Source organism: Ixodes scapularis, unplaced genomic scaffold, assembly GCF_016920785.2.
Source record: "Ixodes scapularis isolate PalLabHiFi unplaced genomic scaffold, ASM1692078v2 PGA_scaffold0__279_contigs__length_252992795, whole genome shotgun sequence".
NCBI classification, from domain to species: Eukaryota; Metazoa; Arthropoda; class Arachnida; order Ixodida; family Ixodidae; genus Ixodes; species Ixodes scapularis.
This window is the reverse complement of record NW_024609835.1, coordinates 173,304,750-173,319,031: the sequence shown is the minus strand read 5'-3', so window position 1 is coordinate 173,319,031 and position 14,282 is coordinate 173,304,750. Positions and strand designations below refer to the sequence as shown.

Here is a 14,282-nt window from a genome sequence, read left to right as displayed (position 1 = left end):
AATATCTGAGCGTAAAAGCAAGTGAAGTAACAATATTTATCCTTACAATATTTATTTACTTGCACTGGGGTGATTTGAAAGGTGTGTGAGCTTCGCCTTATGTATTGACGGAGAAGTACGTAACATCTAAACTCACGGACAAACTTAAGTCACGAGGGAAAAGTCTAAGTAACCTGGCATGGAATCACTGAAAATAGATATGAAACCTAAACACATGACTAACGCATTTGAAGCCTTACACGTTACGAAATGCTCGTCCTTACACTCCACGAAATACTCGTTATTTTACGAAAGAGCCCGTATGTGCACAAAATAAACCGTACTTCCTAAGCGTCAGATACTAAATCGCACATATGTATATGCACTGCATATCTGTTTGACATAAGAAAATATGACAATTACATATAAAGTTCGGAATTTTAAACTCAAGATGCGACACGTAACCAGAGAAGGGAAGTGATATTCCATGTTGTATAGCCTAGACATGTTCATTGCATAAAATATATCAAAATGTGTTGACCAAATGTCTCATATACTCCTAATTAACATAAAATACACTCAAAGTTAACACAAATATAAACTTTAAAACGAATTGAACACCGCCAAATTCCGTCTGGTTTACGGATAGACGACGCAGTCCCTTTTCAATACTACACGGCGCTGCTCACACAAAAACAGTGATAAACACTTGGGATAGGGATAGTCATCTTTCGACGTAGCACATTTCGAGACAATAGGTTGATGCGATTCTGAGCCAGTTTTCGCTTTGTCCAAGTTGCAGTCAGTTCAGTGTCAAAGTCTATGGCCCGTCGTCTGATCACACAGCGCGCACTCACAGGGGGACAAGGATGAACGCACTGTTGAAACGGTCCGGCCTTTTCACGGTCCCACCATTTAGCTCTGTCTATTCTGGGGTTTGGTAAACTCTTTCTAGGACCACATCACCTCTCCCTTCCCCCATTGCTTTGTTCCACACATGAGAAGATTGGATGCCTTTCGATGGGGCTACCTTCTCCCACCCCTTCCTTTTAAGCTCCCGATAACGGAACAGCTGCTCTTGGTCGATGAAGAGAAGCGTTATCCCCTTGATTTTCTGGCCGAGAGCTTCAACGAACGTACGCGCGTTAGTTATGAAGCTCAGCTCAGTTGTTTTCAAGTTATGCAGTAACCCATGATGCTTCAGCACACCACCCACTCCATCGCACGCGCTTTTGCAGTGCCCTGACGCCGAGTATATCCACCTGCTGACAACAAACTTCTGAAATTCGTGTAATTGGTGCCGATTTTTGAAATGGCTTGGAGCGCCGTCCGAAACATAGATTAGCTCCCAAAAAATGGGCAAGAGTTCCTCGAGCCTGTCTTCAATCATTGTGAGCGCAAAGAGCGCGTGTGCAGAATCATGACAGGTATCGTCACTCACGACGCCGAAACTTAGTGTTCCCTTCGTGGTCGTCGCAACGCAGGTGAAGATTGTTACCATCTTGGTTTTCTAGTGGTATCTCTGCACTGCATGTTGGAGCACAATATTCCAGTTTTCGGCGAAATCAAAGTGGAGGACTACGACACGTGGCTTCACATTTGCCTTTTCAAGCCATATTGCTCTCTGTTGTGCGCGCCGAATATAATAGTGGGGTATGTATTTCTTCGTCCACTTGTTGAGTTCGTTAAGAAAAGCAGTGGCCTCCAAATGTTTTTTCACCAACTCGCAACCAGATCCCCAAAGTGCCAACTCCAGTTCATCTTCAGCGCTCATCCCTAGCATCTCGAGGGATATGTCCTTCCGGTTCGAACAGGCTTCACACCTCAGCAAGAAGCAGTTTTGGGAAGGATTTTCACAAAGAAAACTTTTCTGGACGTCTTCAAAGGTCATGGTCTTCCCCGCCGCATTTGACAGAGATGTCAGACAGAGTATGAAGTTGGCGCAGCATACACACACACACTCTTCATGTACAGGGTGTTTCTTAACCCACTTGGGCCAAAAGGAATAAAATTTTGTTAGGCCCATTTTTGACTCGGGATTGGCCGCCTTGAAAATCTTTGTAGGTTCCCTAATAGATCTCGTCATAAATCGCTTCGTGACGAAGACTTCCTGACCATTAATAAAAGGCCTTACGACATCCTTCTTGTTCGGGCTTTGTCTTGAGCAGTCTTTCGCATCTGATGTGTAGTAAGTCAACGCAAGAGCGACATCGTTTTTGTTGAGAGCATGTCCTTGGTATGGGTCAGGTGACGCCCAGACCCCATTTTTTTTTCAGCTTCCTTGATTGGTCCGAAGCATGCTTCGTCCCTTCAGGAATTGCTTTCAGGATATTTTTCTTTTTGAGGTTAGGTGGAAAGAGAGTTAAGAGACGGTAGCGTTCTAGCTGCGACGCGCTCTTGGCGTAGGCTGCTCGTAAATTGCTGACCCAGTCGGAGCACGAGGAGCATGGATCTTCTTTGTCTGTGCCCGTAGGTTCTCCGCACACGTCACTTAGTTTACGACCAATTTTCTTTTTGAAGTCCGCGGTTATCTCGGATTTTTTGCGCTTAACATAGCCGGTACGACTTTGTGGGGTCACGCTAGAAGGGAGTTTAAGTGGTGTCACACTTACTTCGGCAGCATCAATTGCTTCAGCCACTCCTTGGACCAGGGCTTCCTCGTCAACGAATGATCTGTCCGCTGGTTTCAGGGATGATGACGATGAGCTTGATGACAACATTTCCTGTCCCTGCTTATGTTCTTCAATCTGACCCAAGAACATTGTGTAGCAGTTATTGCACAGAACATCTCCAGGGCTTACGCGCTGGGCGTCCTCAGCCGGTAGAACTTGCTTAAGAAAACTTAGGTTTAGCTCCGAGACTTGACGAAAATGGCGTCCGTAAAACACTCTTCTCTTGTGTCTCCTTGAATAGTCGGCGCACGCTTTCCGGTCTGAACTAAATAATGTATTAGCCATGGCAGTAACGAACACTTCTGGCTTTCTGAAAGCAGGAGCAGTTTTAAGTTCATCCAGCTCAGACAGCACGGAGGTAGAATGAGTACCAGCTTTCCGCCGTGGCTTAGGAATTCAAGTAAAGAGCCAGAAAGGGACCGAGAAGGCTATTATCAGTTAGACAACGTACGAAGATTCGGCTTCCTTTGGGTCCCCAATCTTCCCGTCGATCCATACTTAAACATTCGCTCTCCGCCTCGCGCGTAATCTGAGTGCCACGCAGCAGCGGCGTCTCTTTTAGTGCCCGCGGATTAGTGGCACGGTTGTGTTAGAAGGACGAGGAGGGGAGCTTGGAGAGACAGAGGGGGGCTTGCGACGTAAACTCTAACCTCGAAACGCCTGTTCTCCCGACAATCAGGGTTTCCGTGTCGGTCGCATCCAAAGGCATAATCCTTAGAAGCTCCAGGACCCCGACGAAGATAGAGGCGGTAGCCCCGTGATGTTCAAGATAAAGTATTCTATACACGCCGCCTGACTGGGGTGGCATCTGTAAAATTTTGGAGCCGAAAGCAAAAGGCCTCAGAGGACTTCTCTAATGGTGAATTCCGCTCGCAGATCTCGAGCGCTCCAAAAGCGCTCCATTTGGAGCGCGCATATTCCGCTCGCAGATCTGGCTCAAGTTGGTCATCTTCCGCTCGTAGATCTCTGGCAGCGCCCGCTCCACGGAGCGCCCCAAACTCCGCCGAACTTGCTCTGCGGGATTTCACAGATCTCTCCGGAAATTGACAGAGCGGCCCACGTGATTTCCGTCTAAATCGGCGGTGCGCATGCGCGGCGAGGTTGGAGAGATCGGCGGGCCGGTCGGTGGAGTTGGATCTGTTCGGGTGCGTCGGTTGTTTACTCTGGACTGTGACGGCTCGAACGCTTCTACCTCGCGTAGATCAGGGATAAAAAGCCGGGAATGTGGAGCGTGGCAAATCGTAAGCGCTGACATCTGTGATCACCGAGGAAGAACGAAAAAAAGAACGACAGAAAAGCCGGAGGCAGACGCAAGGTTAGGCCTATTCATTCTGCAGCCAGTGATTGTTTACCTTTTTACACTGCATTCCATCGGCGTTTTCCCGTGAAATAAAGCAAAATGTGGTTAGGCAACGACCGCGCAAGTGATGGTTTGTTACCTCTGTGTTTATTAAAGTCGTACTAGCAATCTGAACTCCACCGCTGGCAATCGCTGTCCGTGCCCCGCCGCTTCGAGGCGGCCGAAAGGTATGTGACGGTGCCGAACGCGGACGTCTTCGCTATTTGTGACATGGGCGCCGTGGTACGTATAATTCCGCCCGGCCTGTGTCGCGTGTTACTTCTGCAGCTAAGCAGTGACAGTCGTCACTGGTCGTCGGAAAGATCAGCCGGCTGAGGCGTTGGTGGGCTGGTCAAGTTCGAGCAGCGGCCATTTTGAACGGCGGAAGGAGAAGGGGTGAGGAGGGGTGTGGGGGAGGTCGCTCCAAAAATGCAAGTTTATCTTCCCCTCGTCGATACGGAGCGGGTCCCACGGAGCGGAATTTTGCCTCCCTCGCGGATTTTGGAAAGCGCTCCAGATCTACGAGTGGAATTCACCATAACGATCTGCATTCCCCCTTATTGGGAGAAGAAGATGCGCTCGCACTTGTGAATACGGACTTCTAAGTAACTTTTTTTTAAAAGCACTACTCAAATTTTTTTTTTAATGTTTATGGTTCGATATTAGGTAACTGCTAACGATAAATAGAAAACCTTAATAGGCCAAAATTTTGCTCAGCAGAGCACCTGTGCGAAGTCCCGTTCAAAACTCTCATAGCACGAGATTCGAGTCTTAATAGCGGCCATACAAACAATATATTACAATTTCTGTTGGTAGTTCCTGACAGACTACTATATTAACTAACTGTGAATAAAAAATGAAAAAAATAAAAAGTGGTTTTTTTTAGAAAATCGACTCCAAACTTGCTAGTTTTTCGAAATATTCGTTTTTCAGGCACATGTAGCGCATGATATACTGGTGGCAAAATATTGAAACTATACTCAAAAGAAAGAGCATAATTGGTGCTTTACGGTGATATAAAGATCGTAAACATATGTTGATTAGGTCACACAGCACAGCTTGCTGAACTTCGTCAAATATCGTCACAGAGAGGCGGTTTGACAAATAAAAAAAAAATTCATTAAGAATGTTATGACCTAGACGCTTGATTAGCATGAAAAAGCCTATGTCTAGAGTGTTCCCAAAAAGTTATATTGATGTAGCGTAAAAAGTAGGGAAAAGGGATGGAGTGAAATATGGCACCTCCGATAGGCTGGAAAAACATCAATTTCCACCTTGACCGCTTCAACGGTCCATAACTTGAGAACAAAAAATCCGACGAAATAACCGTTTGCGTCTTCTTTTATTATAGGAATTGCCCCAAAACATATATTTTTTTCGTCAAAATTAAAAATTCGTCCCTAAATCCGTGCCTGAGTTGAGATGAAATCACCCATATATATATTGTTTAACGTAAGAGTGACCAAAATTCCTGAAATTATTGTATTCAAGGTAAGAGGATAATGTTCTCGGGACCGCAATACTCGCGGTGGACTACGTCAGCGAAAACGCGATAGTTACTAATTAGTCCGCTAAGGAACTAAAAATGAATAATAACTCTTTAATTAGTGAAATAAAGATATGGTTCTCATTAAAAACTTGCTGAGCATCATCGAAAACAGATAAATCAGTCATAAATCAGTCGAGCACGTGAGAAGCGTAATAGTGCGCCAAAGTTCCCACTCGTGGAGCAGGCACAATGCTGGGGCTCTCATAAGACACGGAAAAATTGCGCGGAGCGTTGTACCTGCTCCACGAGTGGTAATTTCAGTGCGCTACGCTTCTCACGTGCTCAAAGTTGTTTTTTTTTTTTATTACTGATTTAGTGGTTTTCGATGACGCTCATCAAGTCTCTTATTGGAACCAGAGGTCTATTTTCAATATTCAAAAGTTAATTAGGCATTTTAGTTAATTAGCGAACTAATTAGTAAGTATCGCGCATTTTCGAGTAATGCGGTCCAGAGAAAATTATCCTTTTATTACCTCCAATAGACTAATTTGAGGAATATTTGCCGCTCTTACGCGAAACACGATATATATATATATATATATATATATATATATATATATGGGGGTTCAAGTCACAAGGCTCGATCCAAAATGGACCGTAAAAATCAACGCCTGCATGTAGAAATTTAAACTTTTCGTCCAAGGTGTATTTCACAGGTCGGTTTCTTTTTGTAAAATTACAAAGCGAAGTTCACTTTTAGTATAAAATAGGGCCAAGAAACTTGCCAGGGTCTACGGCGGGCGGTGACTCAGACGACCAAGTCCAGTAGCGGGCTGTGTTTATTTATATATATATATAATGGGAATGAGTGAAGATTTACAAGTACAGCCACAGTAATAATGCAAACGAAGACGGGAGAAAGTGATTATTGAGCTTATTGCATTAAAGTTAGGAAAAGGGAAAAGGAAAGAGAGCTGGTGAAAAACTGGGCAAGGAGCTCCTGGTCTCGAGCCAGTGGTCGTGGCATGCACGGCCGTTCTCTTCCCAAAAACTTGAAACCGGCGATTTCCTAAAAAGGTGGACCATAACCTTATAGAGAAATTATAAGCATTTATTTCGAAACGACAAGGTCAAATTAGAGGTTATTGACTTTTGTATCGCTGTATTTCTTTCTTTCTCCTGTCCGCCCCACCTGCATTCAATGCGGAGGCTACTCCCTAATGAACACACATACTGGTCCTGTCGCAGGCCCTCAACCTTCCTCCCTCCTTCCCTCCGGAGCCCCTATTCCTGGGCTAGCTGAACCGCTCCCCCAAAGTTTCTTCAAGCCATCCTCTGGCCACCTCCTCGCCACCCACATTGAAAAACAAACTCCATCCTCGGGCTCCAAACCCAACGACTCCAGGAAGGACGAAGACAGTGCATCCTCGTGTTGTGACGAAGATTATACACGACTCGGGCTAGAGTAATGTAATAGAGTTCATTCTCTCCCTCCCTCTCTCTCTCTGTCATGGACAACTTTCTGTGGCATTTTCCACGAGGAGAAGAGTGATATGCAAACCCATAGCCTTTTCTATACTCACAAAGCCTGGCAGTTCGATGACGGAGCCATAGGGTGCCCGGTCGATGATTTGGAGCGCGAGGATCTGGTAGCACAGAGCATTTCTCGGGAAGTCTGGTATTCAGCGCACAGTTTTCGCAGCGGCGAGGACCCAAAACCTGGTGTTCATATCCGACGAGAAAAGAAGCGATAGCCCGAGGAACGCGAGAAGCGCGAGCGGACATTCTGCCGCTCGGGTTAAGTGTGTTTCGGCGTCTCGCCGCAGCGGGGTGACCGCTACATGCCTGTTGTCTGCCGCTCTACCTTTTCACTTTTGGCGGCCGCGTCTCGTGGCGATCTGCCAGGCTTTGTCAGCATAGAGGAGGCTATGGCGAACCTTTAATCGGTGCCTATGCACGCGCCCTCATACATTTGACTCCATAGCCACAAAACAAATGTGCATGGAAACACGGGTATATGACGCTTTGCACTCGCGCCAGATTACAGCCGCCATTACTGACCTTCTCTTGTCTTACCGAGCCACTGAAGCGGGCTTTGACGAGCCTCCAGAAAGGCCGATTCTGGGGAGAAGGACACAGTTCGATCTAAAATGGCAATAACCAGTCCTGCTGAGGTAATGATGGAGGGAAGTGATGAGAATAAATGAAAACAAAAAAGCAAGGTCGGTTATGGCGGCGCCCATGCACAGCTGCTGCAAAGCGTCTTTATCATAGCTGCCGTGCAAACGCGTTCATGCACCCTCGCACCTGCTGTTTCCGCTTCGCTCGCACTACATTCGGAAGCGTTCCTTGGAGTAGCGTGGTCGTGCTTGGTGCTTCGTTGTGAAAATCCTTTAACTCGAACCGTGATTTAAAAAATGAAAGACGTTTACAACACCCTGTAACGCCGAATTGGAGCGCAGCTCTTGAGGAGGAGGGGAAGGGTACTGAGGGGAGGGTACACCCCTCCTCGCTCCTCCTCCTCACCTCCTCACATCCTCCCCGCTTTTCCTCCTCCCTTCCTCCCTCCTCTTCCTCCTCCTCCTTCTCGTCCTTCTCCCCTCCTCCTCCTTTCCCTCCTCCTTTAAGCTCCTCCTCCTCCCTCTGTTTCCTCTCCTCATCCTCATCTCTCCTCCTCCTCTCTTCCCTTCAATCTTCCTCCTCCTCCTCCCTCGCCCTCCTGCTCTTCCCTGGGATCCAGCAAGACTTGGTGACAAGGGCCCGGATAGCCAGCCGTAGCCAGGGTATCCCGGACTAAGGATGCCCTCCACCGGGCGGGTGCCCTAACATCTGCACCTGATGCTCGATAAATAAAGGTTTATTCATCATCATCCTCTTCCCTCCCCCTCCTCCTTCATCCATTTCCTCCCCTCTCCTTCTCCTTCTCCCCTTTCCCCTCCCCCTCTTCTCCGCGCCTTGCATTATGGGAAATGCCCCATAATGCACCGCGCGGGAACCTCCTGACATCACTAGGGTCCCGCGCGGTGCATAATGGCCAGGGCATTTCCCATAATGCAACGCGCGGGAAGGAGAGGGAGGAGAAGGAAGGGGGAGGGGGAGGGGAGGAGGAGGGAGGTGGAAAACGAGAAGGGGAGAAGGGAGAAGAAGAGGAGAAGGAGGATGAGGGGGGAGGGGCATAAAGGATAAGAGGAAGCCGTCACGAGTGACGTCACAAGGGTCCCGCGCGGTGCATTATGAAACATTTCTCATAATGCACTGCGCGGTTACGCCGACGCCGCTCAAGCCGGAAACGGGCGCTTAAGGGCTGCGCTCTAAATATATATATATATATATATATATATATATATATATATATATATATATATATATATATAACGGGCATGGTGGCGGGAGGCCGAAGGCGTGGGTATAAAACTGAGAACAAAAAAACCCTTAGTGAAAACAGCAACATCGTCCGTTGTTGCTGTTTTCACTAAGGGTTTTTTTCTTCTCAGTTTTATATATATATATATATATATATAGGTATATATATATATTCCATTTTTGAGAAATGCAGAGAAACATGGACACGAACTTACCATCCCGAGCTTAGGCTGGCCCCAGAACCAATTCTTGTAGGCGATAGGGGAGCCGTCCAACCACTTCGAGCCCCCCGTGATGGTCTTCAGGCCGATCCAGACATTTGTGCTGGCGTCGCCCAGGTGACTCAGCAGAAACTCTGCATCAAGTTCATCAAAACAGGCAGCATGTAGCGATATTTCAGTTTCAAAGACATTCTTGGGCTCCCCCCCCCCCCCCCCCTCCTTACAAAGGTGTAAGGAAAAAACGTACTAAACAGAACAAAATTGACCCGCGGAGTGAGTGGCCTTTCTAGGGCAACTGTCTATGTCCTACTTGAGGAGCACATACAGTTATTCTAGCCTCGAATAACCAGGTGGCTTCGTGAGTTACTGTAGGCATCGCAAGAGCAGCCGTAAATGTGTAGGCAACGAGCTCCCTTCTCTATTTTGTTTCGTTTTGCACTGTACGTTGCCCTTGACCTTTGTACTTTGACCCTCGACTTTTTCCTTTAAATTTGGGCAGGAAAAGTTACCTGAAATGTATTTTACGTTATACTGGACCTGCGAGTAAACAATTTTACACAGAGATGGAATTGAAAGATAAATGAAAGTGTGGAATCTCCCCTTTCCCATGAGCACATCACTTTTCGATGGAGTCCTCCGACCAGCGGCGATGCACTTACGCCACAGGTGCAGAGGCCACCTGTGGCACTTGCGCCACGGGTGGTCTCTGCATGCAGTCGTAAAAGAATGAGGGCTGCCGTTGGATGAGACCAACGCCAGCCACCTTCATTCTTCAATGGCAGCATGCAGATACAAAATCACCTGTGGTGAAGGTGCATCGCCGCTGGTCGAGGGACTCCATCAAAAAGTCGTGTGCAGCTGGGAAAGAGGAGAATCCAAACTTTCATGTGATTGTAAAATATATCCATTCCATCCCTTAAAGCAAACATGTTTGACAAAAGTTTGTCTGGTCGGGATGAAGCGATAGTGTATATTTTTACTTCCTCATCGTTCCATCCCTTAGTAAAGAAGGTGACCGCCCAGGAGGCAAAACTTAATGAACATCCCTCCCACATAATTCTTACCAGCACAATCGCAATACAAACGAGACGCCAGTTCCTCGTACGTTAAAGCAATACTACAACGAAATTTCGGCGCTCATTTTTTGGTCTATATGTGTTCAAAGGAGCACCATCACCATCACAAAAAAAATCACGAAAAGGAATTTTAAAACGAATTAAACGATTAGCCAAGAGCACCTGGTGGATGTCGCTAACGCCTCGCTTGTAATGCCGTTATAGGAACCTTGACAGCTAGTGACAGAGGTTGTCTCACCTCCGGCCACGACGAGAGAAGAGGGGCAGGAGGAACTCCCCTCTTCCCGAGAATGCGTTTTGTGTGTCGCAGAAGTCGCTATTGTCCCTCTACAAGATTTCAGAAAATTAACCCGTCACTCAAAATTCGTAAAAAAGCAGCCGCTTCGGTGGCTGGAACGACTAGGCCATCCTCTCGACGTCAGCCTTGCCGTAGCTTTGCTCGTCCTGAGGCGACCTACACTCTAATAAAAAATGGAGGAAAAAAGTAGCAACGGCGCGCCTTCCTCCCTTCTACTGACGCGCCCCCAAGCGGGCACGAGAAAAGGGGAGGAACGAAACGTTTTTCTCCTTCTCCAGGCAGACGGGAGAAAGCTTTCGCCCTCCCGACTCATCTTCTTTCGGTTTCGTTTTTCGAGCATGTCGCGCACGTTGTTCAATAAATAGCTGTTGAGTTGATCGAGCTTCAGCGGCAGCGAAGGCCGCCTGTAATTCCGTCTTCTAGTCTAAACGTGCAGAGCATTTCGGTTGCATTGACGTTTTTATCACTAATTTTATCAAACGAGCAAACGAAGCCGCTAGAAACAGCGAAGTTCCGGAGCAGTGTCAGCAGCGCCACGTACACTGGGGGATGGCCGTCTCCGCATTGCGGGACTCGCGCGGCACGGAACTACAGTTGTTACAGTAGCAAAACTACGCGGAACTGTGTCGACGTTTCCGACGTTATGGAAACCGCAGGAACTGCGTCCAAGACAGGCAGGTTTTTCTGCCGGCTGCCTGGGTGCCTTCTGTGCTGAGTTCGGTTCTATTTTCTGATGCCGAGTGCCACCGGCGTTCAACGTGGTTCTGTATTTGTGCGTGTCAGCAACATAGCTGCAACATCGTGATGGCAGTGTTGTGGGTTCTGAACAGACGACTAGAATTATCGCCGATGTGACCGTGTGTTCGCGCATCATCGGTGTAACAAGAAGATGAGATCGTATACTGTCGGGGGCATTGATGCCGCTGGTCGGGCAGTGATCGGAGGGGGCGGGGTGTCGCAGGTTCACATTCCGCTTTACATTAAAAAGTTCAATACCACTTTAGGGATAACGTGCAATCGATCAATGTGCGGATAGTCATGTTGGAACGCTGGTCTGAACAGTATAAGCTCCTATCGTACAGTGGCCAATGTGACTGTCGGAATTGTCTCGTCCCCGAGGGCGATTGCGCTCTGGGGCAAGGACAACAGTACGAAATCGTAACGGAAAGTACGTATATTTACAGTGTGGAATTTTAGCATGAAAAAACAATAGTAGGTAAAATTGAAAAAACAAAAAGTTACCCTTTATTTTGCTGTTTAAATATACTACGGTTCCTGGAGAAATTGCCCTCCAAGTGGCGCGCTAGGATGCGCTCTAGAAGTTTTCGGGCTCGCCACGGCGTAGCTCTGTAAACTTAACACCTGCCGGAAGTCGCGGCTTTGACTGCATTCAAGTTGATCGAAAAGCGATTTCTCAGCCCGCGAAGCATCACTGCTGAGTGAATATCCGCTCTACAGAGATTAATTCAAGACGGCAATTGCAGCTTTGCGCGAACAGCACAAATAGAAAAACAAACAATACAATAGAAATATAGGCTACGACGTGCCGTGCGGGGAAACAAAACCATGGCTACGAACCACATTGGAGCGGCTTGATTTATTGGCTTTCAAATAATTACGGCATGATCGAGCGTTTGCTTTTTAATAAGAGATTTATCCCCTGAACCATTCAAAATACTCTTACAGGTATGACATTGCTGGAAAAAATCAACATGCTGGGAATATTTTTTTATTGCTTATTCAGTCACCGAGAAATTCCGTCCGTTCAAAACGACCAGTATAAAAGACGGAAACGCAGAGCACGGGTGTAGTGTTCGGGTTAGCTAGTGTTCGGGTATGTTCGCCTGATGCTTTTAATAAGCGTAATCTGTGTATAGTAGAGGCCCCAAGCGTAATAGTTATCTAAGGAAATCAAATTATTTTTTTAAAGAACATGAATTGGGCAGTACCTAGCGCCACCTAGCCTAGCTACTTGCAATTACTCTGCTTGACCCCGCCATCTGGTGGCTAGCGATTTAACCTTCTTTCACGCTACGCGATACACAGCGGCTTCGAGTTCGTTCTTTCGAGAGCGGTTTTTGGTTTCGCGGATTGAGTTTGCCCTTCTCCGTGATGTACGGTTGACGAAGGAATTGTGATTCGAGGAACACCAAAGGTAAGACGCAAAGTGCGCGAAGTAACTGGGTATCGGTTGTCTCCGTTTAACATCGTAGTGCTGTCGACGAGAAAACTGAGTAACTGCTTTCGAAACGCAAGTTTCTGTACCTGTGGTTGGAATCTGGCTTCGGAAATAAACACAGTTCGCGGAAAGCTCGTGTTACGCTTTTATTTGCTGCTGCTCTCGTCCCGCACAAGAGACGTAGCGTCCTCGTCAAGCCTTATTGGGCTCGATTTGCTCGATTCGGGGCCGCCATATTGAGATGCAAGCGACGGAGGAACTTTGCTCCCCTGCTTCAGGAACGAAAGTTTCTCCCTTTCTAAAGGAACATAGGTTACAAGACCGTTCCTCCCGTAAGGGAGGACTATCCATACCCTTTTTTCTAAGAGTGTACGTCACGATTGCGTTGGATGTCACGCGGTCTCCGCTGGGCCTTCTCCGAGCGCTTGGCAGAGTGGACCGTTTCTAACGAAAAATACAGCCACCAGGCTCAAAATACAAACGCGCGATTGTCATTTACGGATATTGTGGATCATATTCAATCTATTTTTGAACACGACGGGAATATTTCAAATTTCGTTGAAATATCCCTTTAAAGAGCGGGCACCCTCAATTGGTAAAGGCGCAACGCAATGTAGAAAAGAAAATAACTCACGAAACTACAAGAAACTTTTGGCATTTCGGAGGGGTGTCAACATGCGTGAGAATAAAAGAGCGCATATCGCTCGGAAAAAAGTTGCTTATTAAAATCTTTTGCCCATAATTGCGCCTTTTGACGGCTAGCAGAGCGGTAGATCGCTATCATTATTTAATCGGTACGGCAGGCTAACGTTACCGCAAACATTATCTAAAATGACACCCTTGAATACCTCTCCGCTCGTTCAACACAGATGCAGGAACATTGACGTCCGAATGGCTATACGGAGCAAAACTGGGGGAGAGGAGGAATTGAGAGCGCGAAGGGATGTCAGAGCACCAAGCTCTGATTGGAAGTGTAGAGGGACCCGAAGGGGCTATAGCTGCCTTTGTCACTACTCGCTGCTCGAGCGCGTTCGAACGCCGAACCACGGATTCTGACGTTCGAACGCGGGGCTCTGCACAAGAAGCAGACGGCGCCTTGTTGGCTCTCAATAAACAGAGACAGTGGGGAAGTGCTCCGCGTCCACCCAGTAATCCTTCCAATCATAGCTCGGCACTCTGGCGTCGCCTCGCGCCCTCATCTTCTCTCACTCAGATTCTCTTCGTATTGCCTCCTGTCGGAAATAACCCGCTCGTTTAGTGACCCTTGTTCACGACAAGGGTGGACACGTAAACTTAGCTTTACTCACATAAGAAAATATTATCAAAATGGTTTGAAACATACAAGGCAATGAAACTATCCCCAAGTAAATCGGTCTTTACCTGTTCTTCCGTTGGTGCGCTTGCCTTTATCAATGCTCCACTCACGCTGCCTCAAGTGAGTCTTTGGCTCATTTCGTTTTGAGTAATTCGGCGAACAAGTTATTTAAAAAGAACTAATTTGGCCTTCCATGTACAGGGCGTCTTTTTTTAAGTTTTACAAGACTGATTTAAAAAGAAAAAAGAACGTGGAGGTTAGACTAATACGGTCTTAGCAGTAGAGATATAACTTATACGGTTATGGGGAAATAATGTAGGGGGCTAATGATCATGATAAGTCGGATAATTA

General features: G+C 47.0%; 1 protein-coding gene across 3 annotated transcripts in view; it reads right to left on the bottom strand.

Moving 5' to 3' along the window:
* LOC8051753 (macrophage mannose receptor 1) overlaps positions 1-14,282 on the bottom strand; it is a 181,311-nt gene that overhangs the window by 147,587 nt on the left and 19,442 nt on the right. For all 3 annotated transcript variants that reach the window (XM_040217407.2, XM_040217406.2, XM_040217408.1), the window contains exon 4: positions 9,058-9,197. In XM_040217407.2, coding sequence (XP_040073341.1) covers positions 9,058-9,197 — 140 coding nt within the window. The remainder of the gene's footprint in view (positions 1-9,057; positions 9,198-14,282) is intronic.